This window comes from Mus pahari, chromosome 1 (genome assembly GCF_900095145.1).
Source record: "Mus pahari chromosome 1, PAHARI_EIJ_v1.1, whole genome shotgun sequence".
Classification (NCBI taxonomy): Eukaryota; Metazoa; Chordata; class Mammalia; order Rodentia; family Muridae; genus Mus; species Mus pahari.
The window spans coordinates 88,518,439-88,537,046 of record NC_034590.1 but is presented as its reverse complement, the minus strand read 5'-3'; the positions used below and the strand labels follow the sequence as shown (position 1 = coordinate 88,537,046).

The following is an 18,608-nucleotide window of genomic DNA, read 5'->3' as shown; positions in this document are numbered from 1 at the left end:
GTGTGTGCCATTTGATAAGTCAAATGGCCATTCCCCGCAGTGCGGGTGGGGTACACAGCAGTAATCCAGTCTTTTGGGGAGGAAGTTAATGGGTTCTCCGTTTATCAGCTGGGATGTAGTTGGGATTTCCTTGCACCCGTGGGTTACTACTATCTCTAAGAACACCTGGGGAGAAGCTCATCTCACCCACAGTTCAGAGGAGACAAAACCCATAACACAGAAGGACCTCCAATCTGATTCTGTTGTACAAATGAAGAACAAAAGACAAAAGAGTCCACTTGCAGATTCAGTGGGCAGGGAGTGGGTGGAGAGAGACAGTCCCATTCTGGGGTATGCCACAAATGCTCAGAGACTGCAAAGAATCAGTCCTTGGATGTGGGCTACACAAGTGAGAAGATGTTCAAGAGACACTTTCCAAGACCAAGGAAAGCCAGGTCTTGGAACTCTAAAGAAACCACTCTGTGGAAGATGGTATAGTAGTGTACATCTTTACTCATTCTTGGGAGGCAAAGGCAGGACCTGTGAATTCCAGGCCAACCTGGTCTACATAGTAAGTTTCTGTGAGGAGCCCCCTTTAGGAGCTGAGACAATGACTCAATTAGTTCAGTGTCAGTTATGCAAGAATGAAACCCACATTTGAATCTCCATGTGAGAAAGCTAGGTGTGGTTGTCCATGTCGGTAACCTAACCGTAGTAAAGGTCCAAGGGGACAGAAATAGGTGGATCACCAGAGCTCTCTGGCCAGCAGCCAGCCAAGATACCTGGTGAGCTCCAGGTTCAGTGAGAGCCTCTGTCGCAAAAACAACTGGACAGTATAAAGACACTTGACATCAATCTCTGTCCTCCACACATATATGCATATACCCCCCCACACACACATACACATACACACACGTATCAAAAGTACACAGAGTTGAGCCCCTCCCTACACACAGCAGGGTCATGTAGCTATGTGAAGCTCCTAATTTATAGTTTCCCAGGAACTAATTTTAAAAGCTATATTCCTTTATTCTCCATACTACTGTAATTTGAACTGACTGTGGTAGAGGACTGGACAGAGTTGTGCATAATCAAACAGAGGAAAGGACCATTGAGAATGCTTTGTGTTCACCCTATGGCTGCTGCTTTCAGGACAAGAGAGTCCCGTATTCTCTCCAGGTTTTGATTAAAAAACAAAAACAAAACATCAGAGGTACAGAAGACTTGAACACGGGTTGTGTTTGTTTTAAGATGGGTTTCATGTAGCCCAGGCTGGACCTCAGACACTTATTGCAGCTGAGGACGACCTACATACATGCTATCCTCCTGGCTATCTGGAATCAGGTGAGATTGTGTGACCAATTTGAGGCTCTGAGGGCTTAATCACCTAGAGAAAGTAAAGAAAAGGAGTAGTGGTGGAGGGGGGTGAGAGGGTGGTGTGTGTAAGGGCTATCTCACATCTCACAGGAAGGCTATCTCAAACCAGTGCCACCAAGGACAAAACAGACAGCGCAGGTGGGAGAACAAGATTGCCTCCTTCCTCCCAGCATCTGAACTGTGTGGGCCCCCACACTCCCGGAAGCTCAGGCTACAGAACCCATGCCAAGGCCTACCCGGACTGGGGTGAGGGCAGCCTGTGATGATGTTCATCTGCTACTGATCCAAGGGTACTTCTGCAATCCCAGCACATGGCACTCTTCAGCCCCCGAGCAGGCGTGCACGCACACTGTCCCTCCAGGCATGGTCAGTGGGGGGGAAGGGGGGTTGTTACATGCTTGCTGCATAAACATGAGGACCTGAGCCTATAACCCTAGCTCCTATGTAAAACCTATCCATAGCAGGTGTGTCCATCACGCTGCACTGCAGGTTGTGGTGGGCTTGCACAGACTGGCAAATCTTTGGAGCTCATTAGCCAATCAAATTAGCTAGATTAGTGGGTGAGCTCTAGATTCAGTCAGAAGCCCTCCCTTCAAAATAAGGTGAGGAGTGATTAAGGAAGACTCCCAGTGCCAAGCTGGGCCTCTACGGGCACACACGCAAGTAACGTCCCTGCAATTCATGTGCGTACAAACACAAGAGATGGTGAGACGGCCCCTGTGCTGTCCGTGAAATAGGGGCATGCTGAGTGCTGGCCGTGCTGCTGCTACCTTTGTCTATGTGGTAAAGATAGGTGTCCTGGCTCATGGCAGACAGCAGGTGCAGGACAGAGGTGTAGATTCGGATTTTGTCATCACTACTGTCCTCCCAGGTGTAGTCCTGGATCACGTTGAGAAGTTCTCGAACCAGAAATAGGACTCCATGTTCTGGATGATCCTGGTGGAGAGGGACAAAAAGAAGACAAGGTAAGCCTAGCAGATTGGCTAAGGCACCCACCGACCGACCGAGTGCTTCCCTAAGCAGACGCTCGCATTACAGTGCCCATTGCTTCGTAAGAGCAAGGCCAAGCGTGAGCCTAGGCAAACAGCACAGAGATTTCAGGCTGGAGACAGGAGCAGCAGCCTCACTCCTGGGTCCAAGGAACAACAGGCAATCAATCACCTGTCAGCCCAATGCCCTGTGCTTCCATGATTATTCCTTTATCTCCCATGCACAGTGGCAGAAGCAAGTCACATATGCCTAATGACAAAAAGATACTGTGGGTCCTCAGAAGATGACATGGCAGAAGCCACTGCACCAACTTTAAGTACAGTCCCACTCCCGAGGATGGGCACCAACAGCAAGGGCTGATCTGGGCTCCTTCTATAAGAGAGAAGATCCAAGGGACCACTCAAAGTTAGAGCCAAGTGTGTTTCTCAGACACTACATAGAATCTTAAAAAGGGCTGCAATGCAAAAAGGTGGGCAGCTTCAATGCCATTCCCAAGGTGTGGCGTTCCTGCTGAAAGAGAGGCCTTACTTGCAGGAAATAAATGCCCAGCTGGCCCCACCGACCCTGGTCACAGCCGCAGCACTGGGTCCGAAGGATTATTTGCACAGCTGGGGGAAGCATGGAACCAGGCAACAGGGAGAATAAGGTGCAGTTAGGGGCACTGTTGAGACCTGAAGACCTGCAGTTGGAGGCTGCCTGCCACAAGATGCAGCCTTGCATGGAGGGGCATGGCCACTGGCAAAGCATAGCTGGGGATCAATCCTGAGGTGACAGGCACTGAGCATGGCTTTCCTCAGGCACTCTGGTCTGCAGGCTGTGTCTCCTGTTGGCTGGATGGGCTGGAAGGCAGACGAGTCTCCAGAAGCCACTCTCCTAGCACTGGCTAGTTAGTGTGCAAAATAACCTGGCACTTTCACAGCTGAACAGTAAAGAATGTGCCTGTATAAGTCCCAGTCCAGTATCAACTAATGGTGACAGCTTTGCCAATCAAGAACATCCTCTTCCATGGCTAGGAAGCCAGTTTCCCTTAAAATTACATTTATTTGTGTGTGTGTGTGTGTGTGTGTGTGTATACACTGTCATGCCAAGGCATATGTGGAGATCAAAAGACAACTTTAGGGAGTTGAGTTGGCTCTCTCTTACTACACAGGAATTGAATTCTAGTCCTCAGGCTTGGTGGCAGGTACCATTACCTGCTGAGCCATCTCACTGGCTCAGAAAGCCCTTTTTGTATTTCTTGTATCAGCAAGAGGATGCAGGATGCTCAGACACCCAAACAACATGAGCTGTGTACATCTGACCCACCCAGGCGAGGCTGCCTGCTAGTCGGTCCCAGCTGCAGCTCACCGCTGCCTTCCTCTGCTTGCAGCTGTTTCTAACTAGGCTATTTGGTTCGGCTATGTGGATACTAAAATACATTTTTTTAATTTAAGGATCAGCCTTGGGAATGGATCACGGTCTGAATATTTTAGCTCTCATGTTCCCACCCTGTGGGAGAACAATGAACACACTTTCAGAGAGGTGGGGCCATGGGCAACGGAATTCGAGGAATGGTTTGGGGTAAGCACTTCTGCAGGTTTCCGCTCATAACCAAAAAGGTGACTGATTATGTCCGTGGTGCTGCACCAAAGAGGGCAACAGCGCATGCGAGTCCTGGCGGGGTCACTTACTGGCTGCTGACCCCTCACCTCTCTGTGGATTACTATCCACTTCAGTAATGTGCAATGCTTTGAGTGCAATGTTTTGAGTGCATATTTATGAACTGCTAGCTGGCTCTTCAGAAGGATGTATGGTTAAAAGAATGTAAGCAAGAGCTGGATACAAAGGAGCCAGAACACCAATGGGCTGGGAGCATTGCAGGACAGAAGGGCCTTGGGATGGGAAGGTGAGACAGAGGAGAGACAGCCCCAGCAGACAGGAGGCTGTCAGAGCAGGTGCCTGTGTCTCCTCACTTCCCAGGGCAGGTTTGCATGGCCTCATAAATCCCAGTGGATCTGGTGTGCACAGCACCTTATCCTCCCTTTAGGCCCGCATTTACGCGGTGTTTCCTGCCTTGAAGCCTTCTCCTCTCACATTGCACCAAGAGCTCATTTTCCTTCTAATCTCAGCTGAAAGATACCTTCTTGGGCATGGCTTCTCTAACCACCTGGGAGCTCATCTTGCCTTTGCTCTTCAGGTAGAACCTCCCACCGTCCTCACAAAGTCAACCAGGAGTGACCTGGACTCCTCCTTGGTGACTCCTGAGTGTGTGTGTACATGAGTGTGCTTTCGCTCTCGCATTTGCATTTATGCGTGCGTGTGTATATGTCCCAGCAACTCCTAAAACCACAAAAGTACCCAACCCTCACAAATGAGGCACTAAGATGTCCCTGTAGTGCCTGGCAGGCACTTCTTACAGATGGAGTTTATTGTGTTTGATATTAAGCCTGACTTCCTCTTAGGGGGCACTTCCTCAATTCCCAGATTAGGTCATGGACTAGGTAGGATGAAGGAGAAGAAAGGGTGAAGCGGACAGTGGACGTCTTGCTGTCTCGGTAGCTGCTTTTAATGAGGACAAGAAATTGTATCCCCACTGCAGCCCAGCGATCAGAGAGCGGTCCCAGCATTTCTAGTCCTACAGATCCCAATGCAAACTTAGGACTCTGAAGCCACAACGCTGAGCTTGCTGTGCCAGGTCTACCTTATTTATCCTGTCAAAGGATGCTAATGAGACGTCTGTCCCAATGTATGGGGAAAGCATCTACAGACAGCAGTGAGGCATAGGGACTAACTTAGCAGGGACTATACACACACCCCCAACAACACACTTAGCAACCCTGCTAGGACTATACATACTCCCCTCCTAACAACACACTTAGCAACCCTGCTAGGACTATACATACTCCCCTCCTAACAACACACTTAGCAACCCTGCTGGTAGCCTAGAACACCGCGTACACCCCACTCCAAACAATGAAATCAATCAATCTCTTCTCCACTGAAAACCATCAAACCCCCACCCTTTGTGAACAGTTTCTATCAAGGTATTAAAGGTAGAGAACCATCAAGCCCAAACTTCCTTAGTTGCATGCAAAGTAAGACAAACTTTTAGGCATAAGTGAACTTTTAGGGATAATGTTCTATTTACTCTCTTTGACCATACATGTCAAATATGCATATGATTAAAATATGATGCACTCTGGAGAGGGATATGCACATGAGCAAAAACTTACACAATCCAAGCCTGTCAATCAAAGCTGAGAGCCACCCACTCTGTATCCCTGAACTCCTCTCTTGAGCCCCATATAATACCTGGGCCCATGAGTACCCTCAGACACTCGGCTTGCTTTAGCTACTACATGAACTACCAGTACTGCCTGGGTGTCCATCCAGGTTCTGGAGGAGAGACTAGCATACCTAGATGATATGGCAATACTGTTATAAAGGCCAAGGTGTGGGAACCACCTACTGTTTCTGCAGATGAATGCATAGGAAAAGGAGGTCTATGCACACAGCACTGTAAAGTCTGTCTATGCACACAGCGGAAGGTGGGGAACCTTCAACAGTAAAGTCTGTAGGACGTGACAAAATGAATGAAGCGTGAGAACTCAGGCTAAGCGAAACAGACCAGGCATAAGTACAAGCACTGCCTGAGTTCATTTAGAGAAATCTAAAACTGTCTAATTAGTGGTGAATAGCTATTACAAAGGGTGGGAAGAAGAATGGGGAGTTAGGGGCCAACAAGCCTAAACTTCAATTAAGCAAACAAAACACACCCAAGATCTCCTGGACACCATTATATGTAAGGTCAGTGACTGTACAGCCCTTCCTAAGCTTACTTAAGAGTAGAGCTCATGTTTCATGTTGCTATAACAGTAAAATCAAACTCTCAAACAGTAACCCTCCTCCCAACACACACAAAAACACACGCAAAGCTGTCACAGGAGAGGGAGCCAGTCTGAACAAGGTAAACAAGGGAGGGGGAGCTTTTACATGCAAAAATCCCATCATGGTGCTGTGGCTCATCTGATCACACACACACACACACACACACACACACACTCACACTCACACACACCATACACATCACACACCACACACACACACTCTCACGCACACACATTTAAAAGGTAGAATAGCAGATGCCCACACAGTAACATCACTATTCCCGTGCTTCGGGCACTGAGGTAAAAGCAGTGTGCACTCACTGACAGACAGGTGATCTGAGAGTGATAAAAGCAGGCAGCACACACAGGGCAGACCCATTGCACAAAGACTCGCATCTCATATGTGGTGACATGTCATCACACTATGCAGAAAGGCACAGAGTTGAAAACATATGCATTTCTGGAACTTTCTATTTAATACAGTAGACAGAGGTTGGATGCTGGCCACTGAAAGCAGAATGTAAACTAGTAGGTGAGAGGGGTCTCTGTCCTTACGCTACCCCTCCTGAGGAGGGCTGAAGAGCTGCTAAGCCCTGGTGGTCCTGAGTGAACAGAGCACGGCAGACTCTCTGGGCTCACGTCACGTGTGAAGGACCCTGGAGGAGACAAATCCTGCTCTGCTGCCAATGACCTGCACAGCCCCAGGCGCAGCCTTTTCAGGTCTAGGTGTCCCTTTAAGCGAAACAGATTCATTGATTCCTACCTTACAGAGTTCAGGGAGGATTCTCAGAGGCTATGTAAGTGCCCATGAAGGGCTTTGGCACAGCACTAAATAAATGCATGTTCCTGGGACCAAAATGGGGAGATAGCTCAGCAGGTAAGGTGTTTGTTACACAAGCACGCGGCCCCGAGTTACAGAACCAACATCTACAGAAAAGCCATGAACAACGGGCACCTCCACCTGTACAGTGCTGGGGATGAGACAGGCAGATCCCTAGGCTTGCTGGCCAGCCGTTCTCTCCTAACCGGTGAACTCCAGCCACGACAAGGAAGAGAAACAAGGAAGATACTGATGTTGACCTCTGACCTCTGACCTCCACATGCACCCTCAGTCCTCAGACTGCAGTTGCTCTTCATTGCCTGGATCTCACCAAAGTGCAGTCTTTGACACCAGGAAAAGCAACAAAGCCCTACTCATAGCACAAGGTTTTCTCGATGCCTCTGTGCTAGGTTGGCATCTGGAATGGAGGATGCACACCCTGGCATGCTTGGGGCAGCTATCTGAACAGACTGTAAAACACCAGCATGAATGGCAGGAGCCGAGTCCTCAAGGAAGCCACAAACCTGTGTTTGCTTTAACTATTTTTTTGTAGAAAACTCCAAGCACTTTCAATCGTCCCAGAGGAAGCAAGTGCAGCAGCAGGCTGGATTCTGTCCTCTGGTCACCAACGTGTAACACCAGGGAGGAAGACTCTGGCTCACAGCATGCTTTCATTCTTAAGTATAATTTCATTCAACCCACAAGGCAGTCCTTTGATTTGGAGGAATTACAAAACCATCTCCAAAGCCGGGCGTGGTGGCACACACCTTCAATCCCAGCACTCGGGAGGCAGAGGCAGGTAGATTTCTGAGTTCGAGGCCATCCTGGTCTACAAAGTGAGTTCCAGGACAGCCAGGGCTATACAGAGAAACCCTGTCTCAAAAAACCAAAAAACAAACAAACAAACAACAACAACAACAACAAAAAAAACATCTCCCAAGTTCCAGATCTCAAGGTCACAGGGTCAGGACTAAACCCAAGTTTGAGACTCTGAGGAGGCGGCTTTCAAAGAGACCCTGGTTGCTTTCAGCATGTGGGAAGCTTGTGTGCAGGTGGTAAGGCACCTCCACAAATCACCACACAACAATCAACATCAAATGCTTCATTAGAAACTTGGGCCGGGCGTGGTGGCACACAACTTTAATCCCAGCACTAGGGAGGCAGAGGCAGGCGGATTTCTGAATTCGAGGCCAGCCTGGTCTACAAAGTGAGTTCCAAGACAGCCAGGGCTATACAGAGAAACCCTGTCTTGAAAAACAAACAAACAAACAAACAAACAAACAAGAAAGAAAGAAAGAAAGAAAGAAAGAAAGAAAGAAAGAAAGAAAGAAAGAAAGAAAGAAAGAAAGAAAGAAACTTGGGCTTTTCCTAGGCTCTACTTACAGGACAAACAACCAGGTCAACCAGACAGGAGGCACTGACCGCAGAGCATGGTGATCAGGTGTCCAGGGAAGGGACTCTGGGAGTCCCTGCAGCTCTGCCACTTGACCTACAGCCCCCTCATCAGGATGCTGTCTACCACAAAGGACAATCAAAGCCTCCCCCAGAGCAGGTCTGTGGCTGGGCCTCCTAGCTCCCCTCTGAGAACTTGGAATCTGAACAGAGAGAGCCCACTGCTGAGTCATTTTTTTGTTTTCTCAGCTTGATGGAGATACATAATCCGCACAGGGAACAATACGCCCATTCAGGGTGCACAATTCAATGTCTGTTCCTGCATCCAGAGTTGTGTGGCTGTCACCACAATCGACTGAAGAGTATTTCATCACCCCTAAAGAAACCTGGGACCCAGCAAGTGCTGAGTCACTGCACAGCCCAAACTTGGCATGACACTTCTCCAGGTCTAGTCCTGGGAGTGGCCCCTCCTGAACCACTGAGGGCAGTAACCTCCAAGGGGCCAGTTTGAACCTCCTGAGAGAGACATCCAAGGGTGAACTCCAGGAATGTGCATTTAATAGGGCAACCCTGATGCATCAGCCGGCTCAAGGAAGGGTTTCTGGGATATTGTTTTGATACTTGCTTTGCAGTTTTTGGTTTTGTTTTTGCCAGGTGAAGCCTGTAGAATCCTGGGGCTGTTATTTGTAAATCAGCAAAGAAGACACCCGAGGATTCAAGGGAACATGGTCATAGCAATGCAATCCTGCAGCTACTTTCCCAATGCTTTTGTGAAAACTTAAGGACTCTCCTCAGGCAGTTACCATGGTGCTTTCTAAGGAAAGGAGAAGAGCAGCAGCCTGAACTCTCTTTCAGAAGCAAGGTGGGAGCTGCGTGTGTTGGTGGAGAAGACAAAGTAGCATGTTGCATGGGAGGACTGCAGTAAGGCAGCACGCTGCATGGGAGGACTGCAGTAAGGCAGAATGTCGCATGGGAGGACTGCAGTAAGGCCGCATGCTGCATGGGAGGACTACAGTAAGATAGCATGCTGCATAGGAGGACTGCAGTAAGAGAAGCTTGAGTTCCATATGGCCTCACTTACATAGTGAAACTCTCAAAAGAAAAAACAAAATAAACCAAAAAAAAAAAAAAAAACCAAAAAACAAAAAACAAAAGACTGCTCACAAAACATGGGATGAGACAAATGGGAAGGGAAGGGGAAAGAAGAGGGAAGCGAGAAGGGGCAGGTGGACGGGAACAACAAAGAAAAGAAAAAGAAACAGCCTTTGTACCAGAACTGTAGTAACAGAATGCCTGCTCATGTCTCTCGGTGACAAAGCCCCAACGATTGCCATGACCACCAAGGCTCTCTTCATGCAGCTCACAATCAGGTGAAAGGTAAATGTACTCAGACACTTGGGAAAACAGAGATGCCATTTCGTTTCTTCAAACTGGTGTCAGGAAGCAGGTCCAAGACCAGGCTGAGAATCCCCGCTATGGGAAGACTCCAGGAATCCTACTGCAGGACCCCAATCCCCAAAGGGTCCCAGGAATGACTGCTCATCTCTCACAATCACAAGGAGCCAGTGTCTACTGCTTCCAGTTCCAAAGAACCCTGCCACCTAAGAGCTTGCTTCCCTGTGTGGGTACACTCTGTGCCCTCACCCAATCCTTTCCAGAACACCAGGAGCTGGCACAAGATCACCCTCATTTTGTGGACAGGACACACACATAAGTAACTCCCAAACCTGCAGAGCCAAGGGGAGAAAGAGCTGGTGCCCACTGTCACCATCATGGTCCAAGGTCACTACATCCTTGCCTTGGCAGTGTAAAGTACAGAGCACTGAATGTTAGTACCTCTCCCAACCCAGATACACAAGCTGAAACCATGATCCCAATTAGATGATGTAAGGGTTACATCATTGGTTAATCTTGGTTGTCAACTTATCGGATCTTGAATCAGCTAAAAGACACACCTGGTTGGAAATAACTCAGTTAAGAGCACTGGCTGCTCTTGCAGATGGACCCAAGTTCAGTTCCCAGCCCTATAAGGTAGTTCATAACTGTCTGTGATTCCAGTTCCAGAGTGTATGACACCTTCTTCTGGCCTCTGTAGGCATCAGGCACATGCAGGACACAGATACATGCTGGCAAACACATACGTGAGATAAAATACTAAAGGCTGAGTGTACTTGGGAGGCAGAGGCATGGTGAGTGAAAACCACCTGTTGCTCCTGGGAACATACCGGCACGATCAACAAGGTAGAGAAGAAATTGCACAGGAATTCCAGGAGGAAGGGCTCCGATGGCCGCAGCTTCCCGTCGATGCTTATCGTCTTTGGGACTTCGGGAACAAGGCTGATGGCGGCTTTGAAGAAAGCATCAGCTGCAAGACAAGAGTAGGGATAAGCGTTCCAGAAAGTTCAAGGCTAGAGCCTTCCTTAGCCTACTGGGGATCAGACAACCTGAGGAGTCAGTTTAGTCAGGAAGCCCAGCAGAAGGTTCTGCAAACCACCATGGATAAGGAACTGCCGTTGACTAGAGCAACCAGGAAACACTTTAGCTAACCAGGCTTAGACTGAAGAACTAAAACAGAGGGGAGGCTTTTATGGACGGTCTAAAGAAATGGACTGAGGAGATAGCAGAACCCATGCCGCATCTGCTGAACGAGAACAAGGGCTGGAGTATGGATGTCCTGTACCTACACAGAAGCAGAGCACAGCAGGGTGTGTCTGTAATCCCTGTACCAGGAAAGCAAAAAGAGGAGGCTCCCTGGGCCTGATGAATGGCCAGTCTAGCCAATCGATGCACTCCAGGCCCAGGGAGCTCATTGCCCCCAGCTCAAATAAATAAATAAATAAAGGTAGCAAGCGGTGAAAGATGACACAGGTCATAAACCTCTGACTTCCACACACATGCTCCAAAGCAGGTGCACATGCACACACATGTGCACACACATACACACATACATACAGTGACCTGAGCTAGGACCCACACTGGTTTGGATCAATGAATGAGTCCTGAGGCCCACAAGTAAGGGAAGACCTGTCACCAAGACCATTTCAAACCTGGGAAATGAGGTGTGAAGCGAGGTGGGACTCAGTTCATTCCTGTGTAGGTGGAAGGGTCTTGAGTGGCTGGCAGAGCTATTGCTTCAAGTCTGAACTGATTCTCTTGTGGCACAAAGAAACAACCACTGAGCTAGGCACTGTGGCGCAAACCTGTAACCCTATACTCAAACGGGTGAGGCAGGAGGATAGATGCTGTGGGGCAAACCTGAAATCCCACACCCAAGAGGGCGAGGTGGGGCTGTGGGGTGCAGGGCATCTTGGGCTACTCAGGAATATTGCACCGGAAAAATAAGCCAACACACACTGACTTGTCTAAAGGAATGAATGCTTGCAATGCACATCTATGTGTGCACGCGCACATACACTCACACAAACACACACATACCTGCATGAAAGCACACACAAAGCTCTAGAGTTCTAACCAAGTAACATTTCCAGAAAATTATTAGAAAAGTAGAGATATTAAAAGAGATATGAAATAACCTGTAAAGCAAGAGGACTTCCAAAGCTGGGAGAAAGGAAGGAGAGGAGGAGGGAGTGGGAGGACCATAGCTCTGGGAAGGTAGAGAGGGGAGTTCTTTGTGAACCTGCCAAAGTATTGACCGTGATAAAAACCCTCAAGGCAAGCACTGGCCTGAGAAATCAACCCTTCCACTGCTCGGCCACATCAAACGGGGTCACGGACCAGGTCACCTTTTTACCAGAAAATGACTTCCAACGACACGCAGCAGGGTGCAGAATCCTGGGTTAAAGCAGGAACCCCAACTGCAGGCCTGAGGGGCTCACTTGATGGCAGATGTTGGCCTCCCAAGGAACAAAGGGCTGTGGTTAACAAGAAAATCCTGTGCCTGAACTTGAGGGGGCGGCAGCTAACTTAACTTCTTTTTTCAAGGAAACACAGCATGAAGAGGCTCATCGTGGAGCCTCCTGTGAGGCAGCTGAGCTCTGGAAGCTTCCCTTCCAGGCTGGTGCCCACATCCCCTAACTAACCAAGGTACTAAGCAGTAGTGGCAGCGGCTGCAGCAGCACAGGGCACTCTGGTGGGCCCTGGGAATATTCAGGGGGGAAGACGGAGGAGAGCAAGAGCTGATGTCATAAAAGTGGCCAAGGGACCCATGAGCTAATTAATTAGCACTGCTACTAATTAGCACTACTACACAGGAGCCTGTTCCATGTTCTGATCTAGAATTAAGGGAGCAGCTGACCTTAATTGTGTTGAGGACAGAGGTAGTATGGGCTAGAAAAAGGAAGGGACTTTCGAATTCAGCCTGCTTCATCTTCTAAGTCTCTAATGCACACTATTTCCCTTTAGAGAAAGGCAGAGCCTTTCAGCTGCTCTGCTAGGGCCGGGTGTCTAAGGTTTTCAGTGTGTCATTTCTCCCGGCAATCCCATACCAAGGCAGGCCAGCACAGGAGGGAACAGCTTACCTACCTGGGACTCCATCTGCTTTGGCCTCTGCACAAACCAACCCCTCTTCTACTAATGCATCTGGCAGCCCACACATCTCTCCAAATGATGCACCTAGCAGCAGCCAGCTGCAGCCTCGAGCCCCTCCTGCATGTACGCCTTACTCTGACAATGCAGAGGTTTCTCTTCCCCTTAAGGACTTAGGGAGAGCTCTTTCAACCTTACTCTAATTATGTCCAGGTGGGAGAGCAGAAAGGTGGATCTGGCCTGAGCTAGTTTTAAGCTGTACATATGCGATAAGGCCACCTGTGTCCTCAAAGTGAACTCCCACAGGAAATCCCATTTACCACCCTAAATCTATGCATAACTCGGCATGCAAATGATTAAAGTCAGGTTCATCGTGGGTGGGAAGGGAGACATGCAGTGGAGAATGGTCATATAGCATAATTTTTTGTTCAAAATAGAGAACAACCCAAAAAACTAGTTCCTAAACAACCACACTCCTCCTCCTGAGTCCAATAAAAGGAGGCACCAAACAGCAGCCTGTGTCACTGAGTATCCATACAGCTTCCTGTCAGTCTTGACAGTGTATTCCCTCCATTCTGTGCTATCATTTTATATATGTGAGTACACTGTAGCTGACTTCAGACACACCAGAAGAGGGCATCAGATCCCATTACAGGTGGTTGTGAGCCGCCATGTGGTTGCTGGGAATTGAACTCAGGACCTCTGGAAGAGCAGTCAATGTTCTTAACCACTGAGCCATCTCTCTAAACTGTACTATCATTTTAGACAGTGTTCTTGCTGCTCTGTAATCTGTGTACCTTTATTCTTTTTCCCCCATTTTTATTAATGTTTTTTGAGAATTTCATCCAAGGTATTTTGATCATATTCATCTACTCCCCAACTTCTCCAAGATCCATCTCTCCCTGTCCCCCATCCACCCAGCTTTGTGTCCTCTTTGGTTTTTGAACCCATCAAATACAATTGGGGCTGCCTGGATACTCTTGTATACATGGCCTTCACTGGAGTTGGGGGGTGGTCAACCCACCAGTGGCCTCACCCTTACAGAAAACTGAGTCTCCCTTAATTCTTCTCAAATAAAATGCCAAGAATCTGGAAACACCTGGCCCAGACCCTGATGTTATTGGACAACACTATGAATGGTTTTAACGTCACTGCACTGTACATTTAAAATATGTGTTCAGGCTAGTGAGTTGACTCAGTGTACAAAAACACTTGCTGTGCATGCCTAATGTCCTGAGCTCCATTCCTGAGATTCATGTAATGGTACAAAGACAGTACACACACACACACACACACACACACACACACACACACTGCAATTATACAATAAAAATAAATAAAATAAAATTTACACATGAGGACTTTGCACAGGAAAGAGTTTCATGTCTCCTACAATCCTGGACACAAGCCCATGGCAGGGGAGGTCTCAGACCCTACGGTAGAATCTGCTATTCTTACTTTCTTAAATGATTCTGCTGTCAGGTTGCCTTCTAATTATTTGTCTTTCTGCCCAAAGACCTGCTTATCTGGTCAGGGAAGCTTCTGTGTGGCAGTGGGCAACAGTCAGTGGAAAGATGCATAGCTGGTTAGTGCTAAAAGGAGCCGAGCACTCAGCCTCAATAAAACACCTATATGAACCGCTACCACCACCACCAAGGCCTGGAGGAAGAACACAAGAGCCAGAAGATGGGGAAAGTCACTGGGAGATGCTGTTTTCTGGACAAGACATGGCTGTCCGTCACACTGAAACTCACAACAGCTGTGCTATCTGCCTGAGACCTTCATAAGACAAGAGAGCCAAGAGCCCAGCATAGAATCTCCAGGCCCCGAGCTTCGCCGAGATGCTACTGGCATCTGATAGCTGCGAGGAGCGGTTCCCCGTGCTCCAGTGAGCACCCACGTTCATGTACATACGGGTAGTTCTACCTCAACTCAGCAATCACCAATACACAATCAAACAGACAAACATATGAACTTGGAAGGAGGTTCAGGTTGGAGGGGAAAATAGGAGCATGAAATTATCAAAAATAAAGAAAAACCTAAATATATAAGAAAATCTAGCCCAAATTTTTCAAATTATGTTTTATGTTATGTATACTTGACCACAATAAAAAAGACAAAAGAACCAAAACTACCCCTGACATTATCCCGTTTCCCAGAGGCAGGTGCCAGGACTCCACCACGTCCGGCTGTCTCCTGCAGAGACACGGTGCCCACGTGACTTGGGAGAATCGTCACTATCTTCCTGTGTATGTGTGTGCTGCTGAGTGGTCCACACAATGTCTATTATTATTACCCATTAAAGTGGCAGCAGCTTTGTCCTTGGCTCCTCCCACTCACCACACCCAGTTCCTATATAAAGGAGGAACTCAGTTATTTAAGGGCTAGGCACACATGTTCCAAGGCAAATTCTTACTCCATTCCCAGAAGGCGCACCGCACCCCATACAGAAGATGTCTGGAGACTTCCCCATGTCAGCTTAGTAAACAAAACTCAAGTTTAAAAAAAAAAGTCTGCAAGTGAAAACAGGTTTTCTTCAGTCTAGAGCTGAAATGACCCTGTCAACATCAAATTTCCTGTTTAAAGACAAAACATCAGCAACAACAAAACACAAAACTGTAACTTTTAAAATTTTTAACAGATGGGAGCCTTCACTATGTTGACCAGACTGGACTGGATCCAAACTCCTAGGCTAAAGCTATCCTCCTGTCTCAGCCTCCACCTGCTGGGGATACAGGTGTGAGTCACTGCACCCAGCTAATATTTAATACCACAGAACACTTTATTCTATAGCTATAAAAGCCGCAGAAGAGAAAACATACTGTGTGTGTGTTTTTAAAAAGAGAAAGATGAACAAAGAGAGGAAGAACCAGATTCTCCTTCATAAAGAATGTTCTCTTGGGCTGTGGCGGCATGGCTCAGCAGGTAAGAGCACTGACTGCTCTTCTGAAAGTCCTGAGTTCAAATCCCAGCCACCACATGGTGGCTCACAACCACCGGCAATGAGATCTGATGCCCTCTTCTGGTACATCTGAAGTCAGCTACAGTGTACTTATGTATAATAATAAATAAATCTTTAAAAAAAAAAAAAAAAAAAAAGAATGCTCTCCTGGGGCTGGGGCAGCATGTCTCAATTGATGGAGTGTTTACCTGGCATGCAAGATGCTGTAGGCTCAATCTCCCAGCACTGCATAAAACAAGCATGGTAGCCAGACGTGGTGGCGCACGCCTTTAATCCCAGCACTTGGGAGGCAGAGGCAGGCGGATTTCTGAGTTGACAAGTAGTTATCAGAAGTTCATCTCAGGCTACCTGCCTAATCTGAGGCTAGTTTAGAATACATAAGACCCTGGGTCCCTGCCATAACTCGCCCTCAAAAAGGAGAAAACAGAAAGGGTACACCCTGCACCTCAGCATGGCACTTGACCCACAGCGAGTCTCCAGACATTTGCTGCTGCTCCAATCCCCACTTCCCTTCCCATGCTTCCTCTCCCTGGTCCTCCTTGGCTTCGTGGTAAGTTCAAGGCCAGCCTATGATCCATGAGAACCTGCCTCAGGAAACAATTATCCTGGGTCCCTGCTGTCATAAGCACATCTGCCTCAGAAATCCACTTTCTGTTTTGTGCCCATCTCTGAAATCTGTCTAAACAATAGGATTTCATGTTCTAAGACAATGGGTCTCAACCTTCCTAAGGCTGGGACCCTTTAGTACACAGTTCCTCATGTTGTGGTGACCCCCCCTACACACACCTTAATTTTTGTTGTTGTTGCTGCTGGTTGTAGTTGTAAGTGCCCTTAATCCCAGCACTCAGAGACAGAGGCAGGTGGCTCTCTGTGAGTTCAAGGCCAGCCTAAACTTCAGAGCAAGTTTTAGCACAGCCAAGGTTACTATATAGAGAAATCCTGTCTTGAAAAAAAAAAAGTGTGTTGCTACTTCATAACTGTAATTTTGCTGCTGTTATTACTGTAATGTAACTATCTGATATGCAGGATATCTGATATAGGACACAGCCCCCCCCCCCCTTAAAGGGCTTACTGCAGCCACTATAGCAGAATCAATGAATTCCAGGCTAGTGAGATCCTGCCTCAAAAAAGTAAGGTGATGGCTCCAGAGGAACAAAACCTGCTACTGACCTAGGACTCCACATGCAAGAATATACATAGGTGCATTGACACACTCACAGACACAAACATGTACTTACACACACACGCACACGCACATGCACACGCACATGCACACGCACATGCACACGCACGAGCACGTACCAGGTCCTGAAAACTGGATATGTTGCAACCAGGACATGAAGATGCCTTTGGCAAGGCCACAGGGTCCGGGGTCCAGCCGGCCACTGAGGTTTAATCCTGTTACTGTCCACATGTGCCTCTGCAACAGACTCTGTTCTTAAAGCGATTATGTTTGAGGACATGAGGGCCACTGTTTCAATGATGCCAAAACGGAGCGAGCTTTACACAAGTACAAATGTCTAGAGACATTTAAGTGGCATATTCATTATGGCTTAATTGTTACCACTGACAGCTTAATACAACCTTGTCTTCGCCACACGGATTCGGCTACATGCCCTTTCCGTTCACGTTGGACATCAATATTTAATGTGGAGGTCCGTTGGAGACATACAAATTATTTCCAATTTCATCATCACCAAACCAACATTCCAAAGGGTGTCAATCTACACTCTCCCTCTCATTTCAAGAGTGTCTAGAGCTCTGCACTGAGCTCGGCCCACAAGTTACCTCATATGTGTGGGACGGGGCAGGGGTAGGGACTTTCTGTCCTCCCAGCAAAGCACCCAGAAGGCTGTGCCTTCTTTTTTTTTTAAAGATTTATTTATTATATGTAAGTACACTGTAGTTGTTTGCCGCCATTGGTCTTTACTGTCCTTTCTCAGTGGGGTTTATTCTGCGGCCCAGGCTGGCCTGAACCAGGATTCCCTCAGGCCTCAGCTTCTGAAGTTCTGGGGTCACAGGCATGGGCTATCGTGCCTGGCTCTTCTATCACTGTCTTACAGTTTGGGGCTAGAGAAGCAGTTAGGCTGGTAGAGTGATCCCAGGCAAACCCAAGTCCCTAGCTCCATCCCTAGCACCTCATGAATTGGGTGTGGCAGCCTCTGCCTACCTCTCAGCACTGGGAAGGCAGGAGGGTCAGAAGTTCAAGGACATCCTCAGTTACCAAGTGAGTATGAGGCCAGCCTGCGATTCTATGAAAAAGAACCATCAACTCCTGTTCTCATGTGGTTCCCACTCATCTGTGATACACCTTCAGGACACGGGTGAGGTAGACACTATGCCAGAAGCCCTGCTACCACAGCACACTGAGAGTAAGGCCTCATGGCTTGACGAGGCAGGGCAGCAATGGCCTACTTTCTAGTTAGTAACAATGGTTGGGAAGCAATAAGAGAGGGTGAGGGTCAAAGACAGCTGAGGACTGAGCTGGTCTTGCTTTGTCATCTTCAGAGGGCGGAGGGCGGGAACTGAGGACGGCTTACCAGAGACAGAGCATGTGAACTAAGCTCCAGCACTGACATTTTTTAAAAGTACACTGAAAAAAGTGAAAGTTAAAGGAAGGGAACGGCCGGGCGTGGTGGCGCACGCCTTTAATCCCAGCACTTGGGAGGCAGAGGCAGGCAGATTTCTGAGTTCTACAGAGTGAGTTCCAGGACAGTCAGGGCTACACAGAGAAACC

The 18,608-nt window shown here is 48.0% G+C and overlaps 1 protein-coding gene and 1 non-coding gene across 3 annotated transcripts in view; both read right to left on the bottom strand.

Moving 5' to 3' along the window:
• The window catches only part of Vps35l (VPS35 endosomal protein sorting factor like), a 103,293-nt gene that overhangs the window by 4,775 nt on the left and 79,910 nt on the right, over positions 1-18,608 (bottom strand). For both annotated transcript variants that reach the window (XM_021192584.2, XM_029546221.1), the window contains exons 27-28: positions 10,650-10,789; positions 2,127-2,292 (exon numbers count right to left, since the gene is read on the bottom strand). In XM_021192584.2, the coding sequence (XP_021048243.1) occupies positions 2,127-2,292; positions 10,650-10,789 (306 nt within the window). The remainder of the gene's footprint in view (positions 1-2,126; positions 2,293-10,649; positions 10,790-18,608) is intronic.
• On the bottom strand, positions 3,278-3,389 carry LOC115062889. Its single transcript, XR_003842797.1, has one exon. It is a non-coding gene; the product is annotated as a small nucleolar RNA SNORA24 (small nucleolar RNA).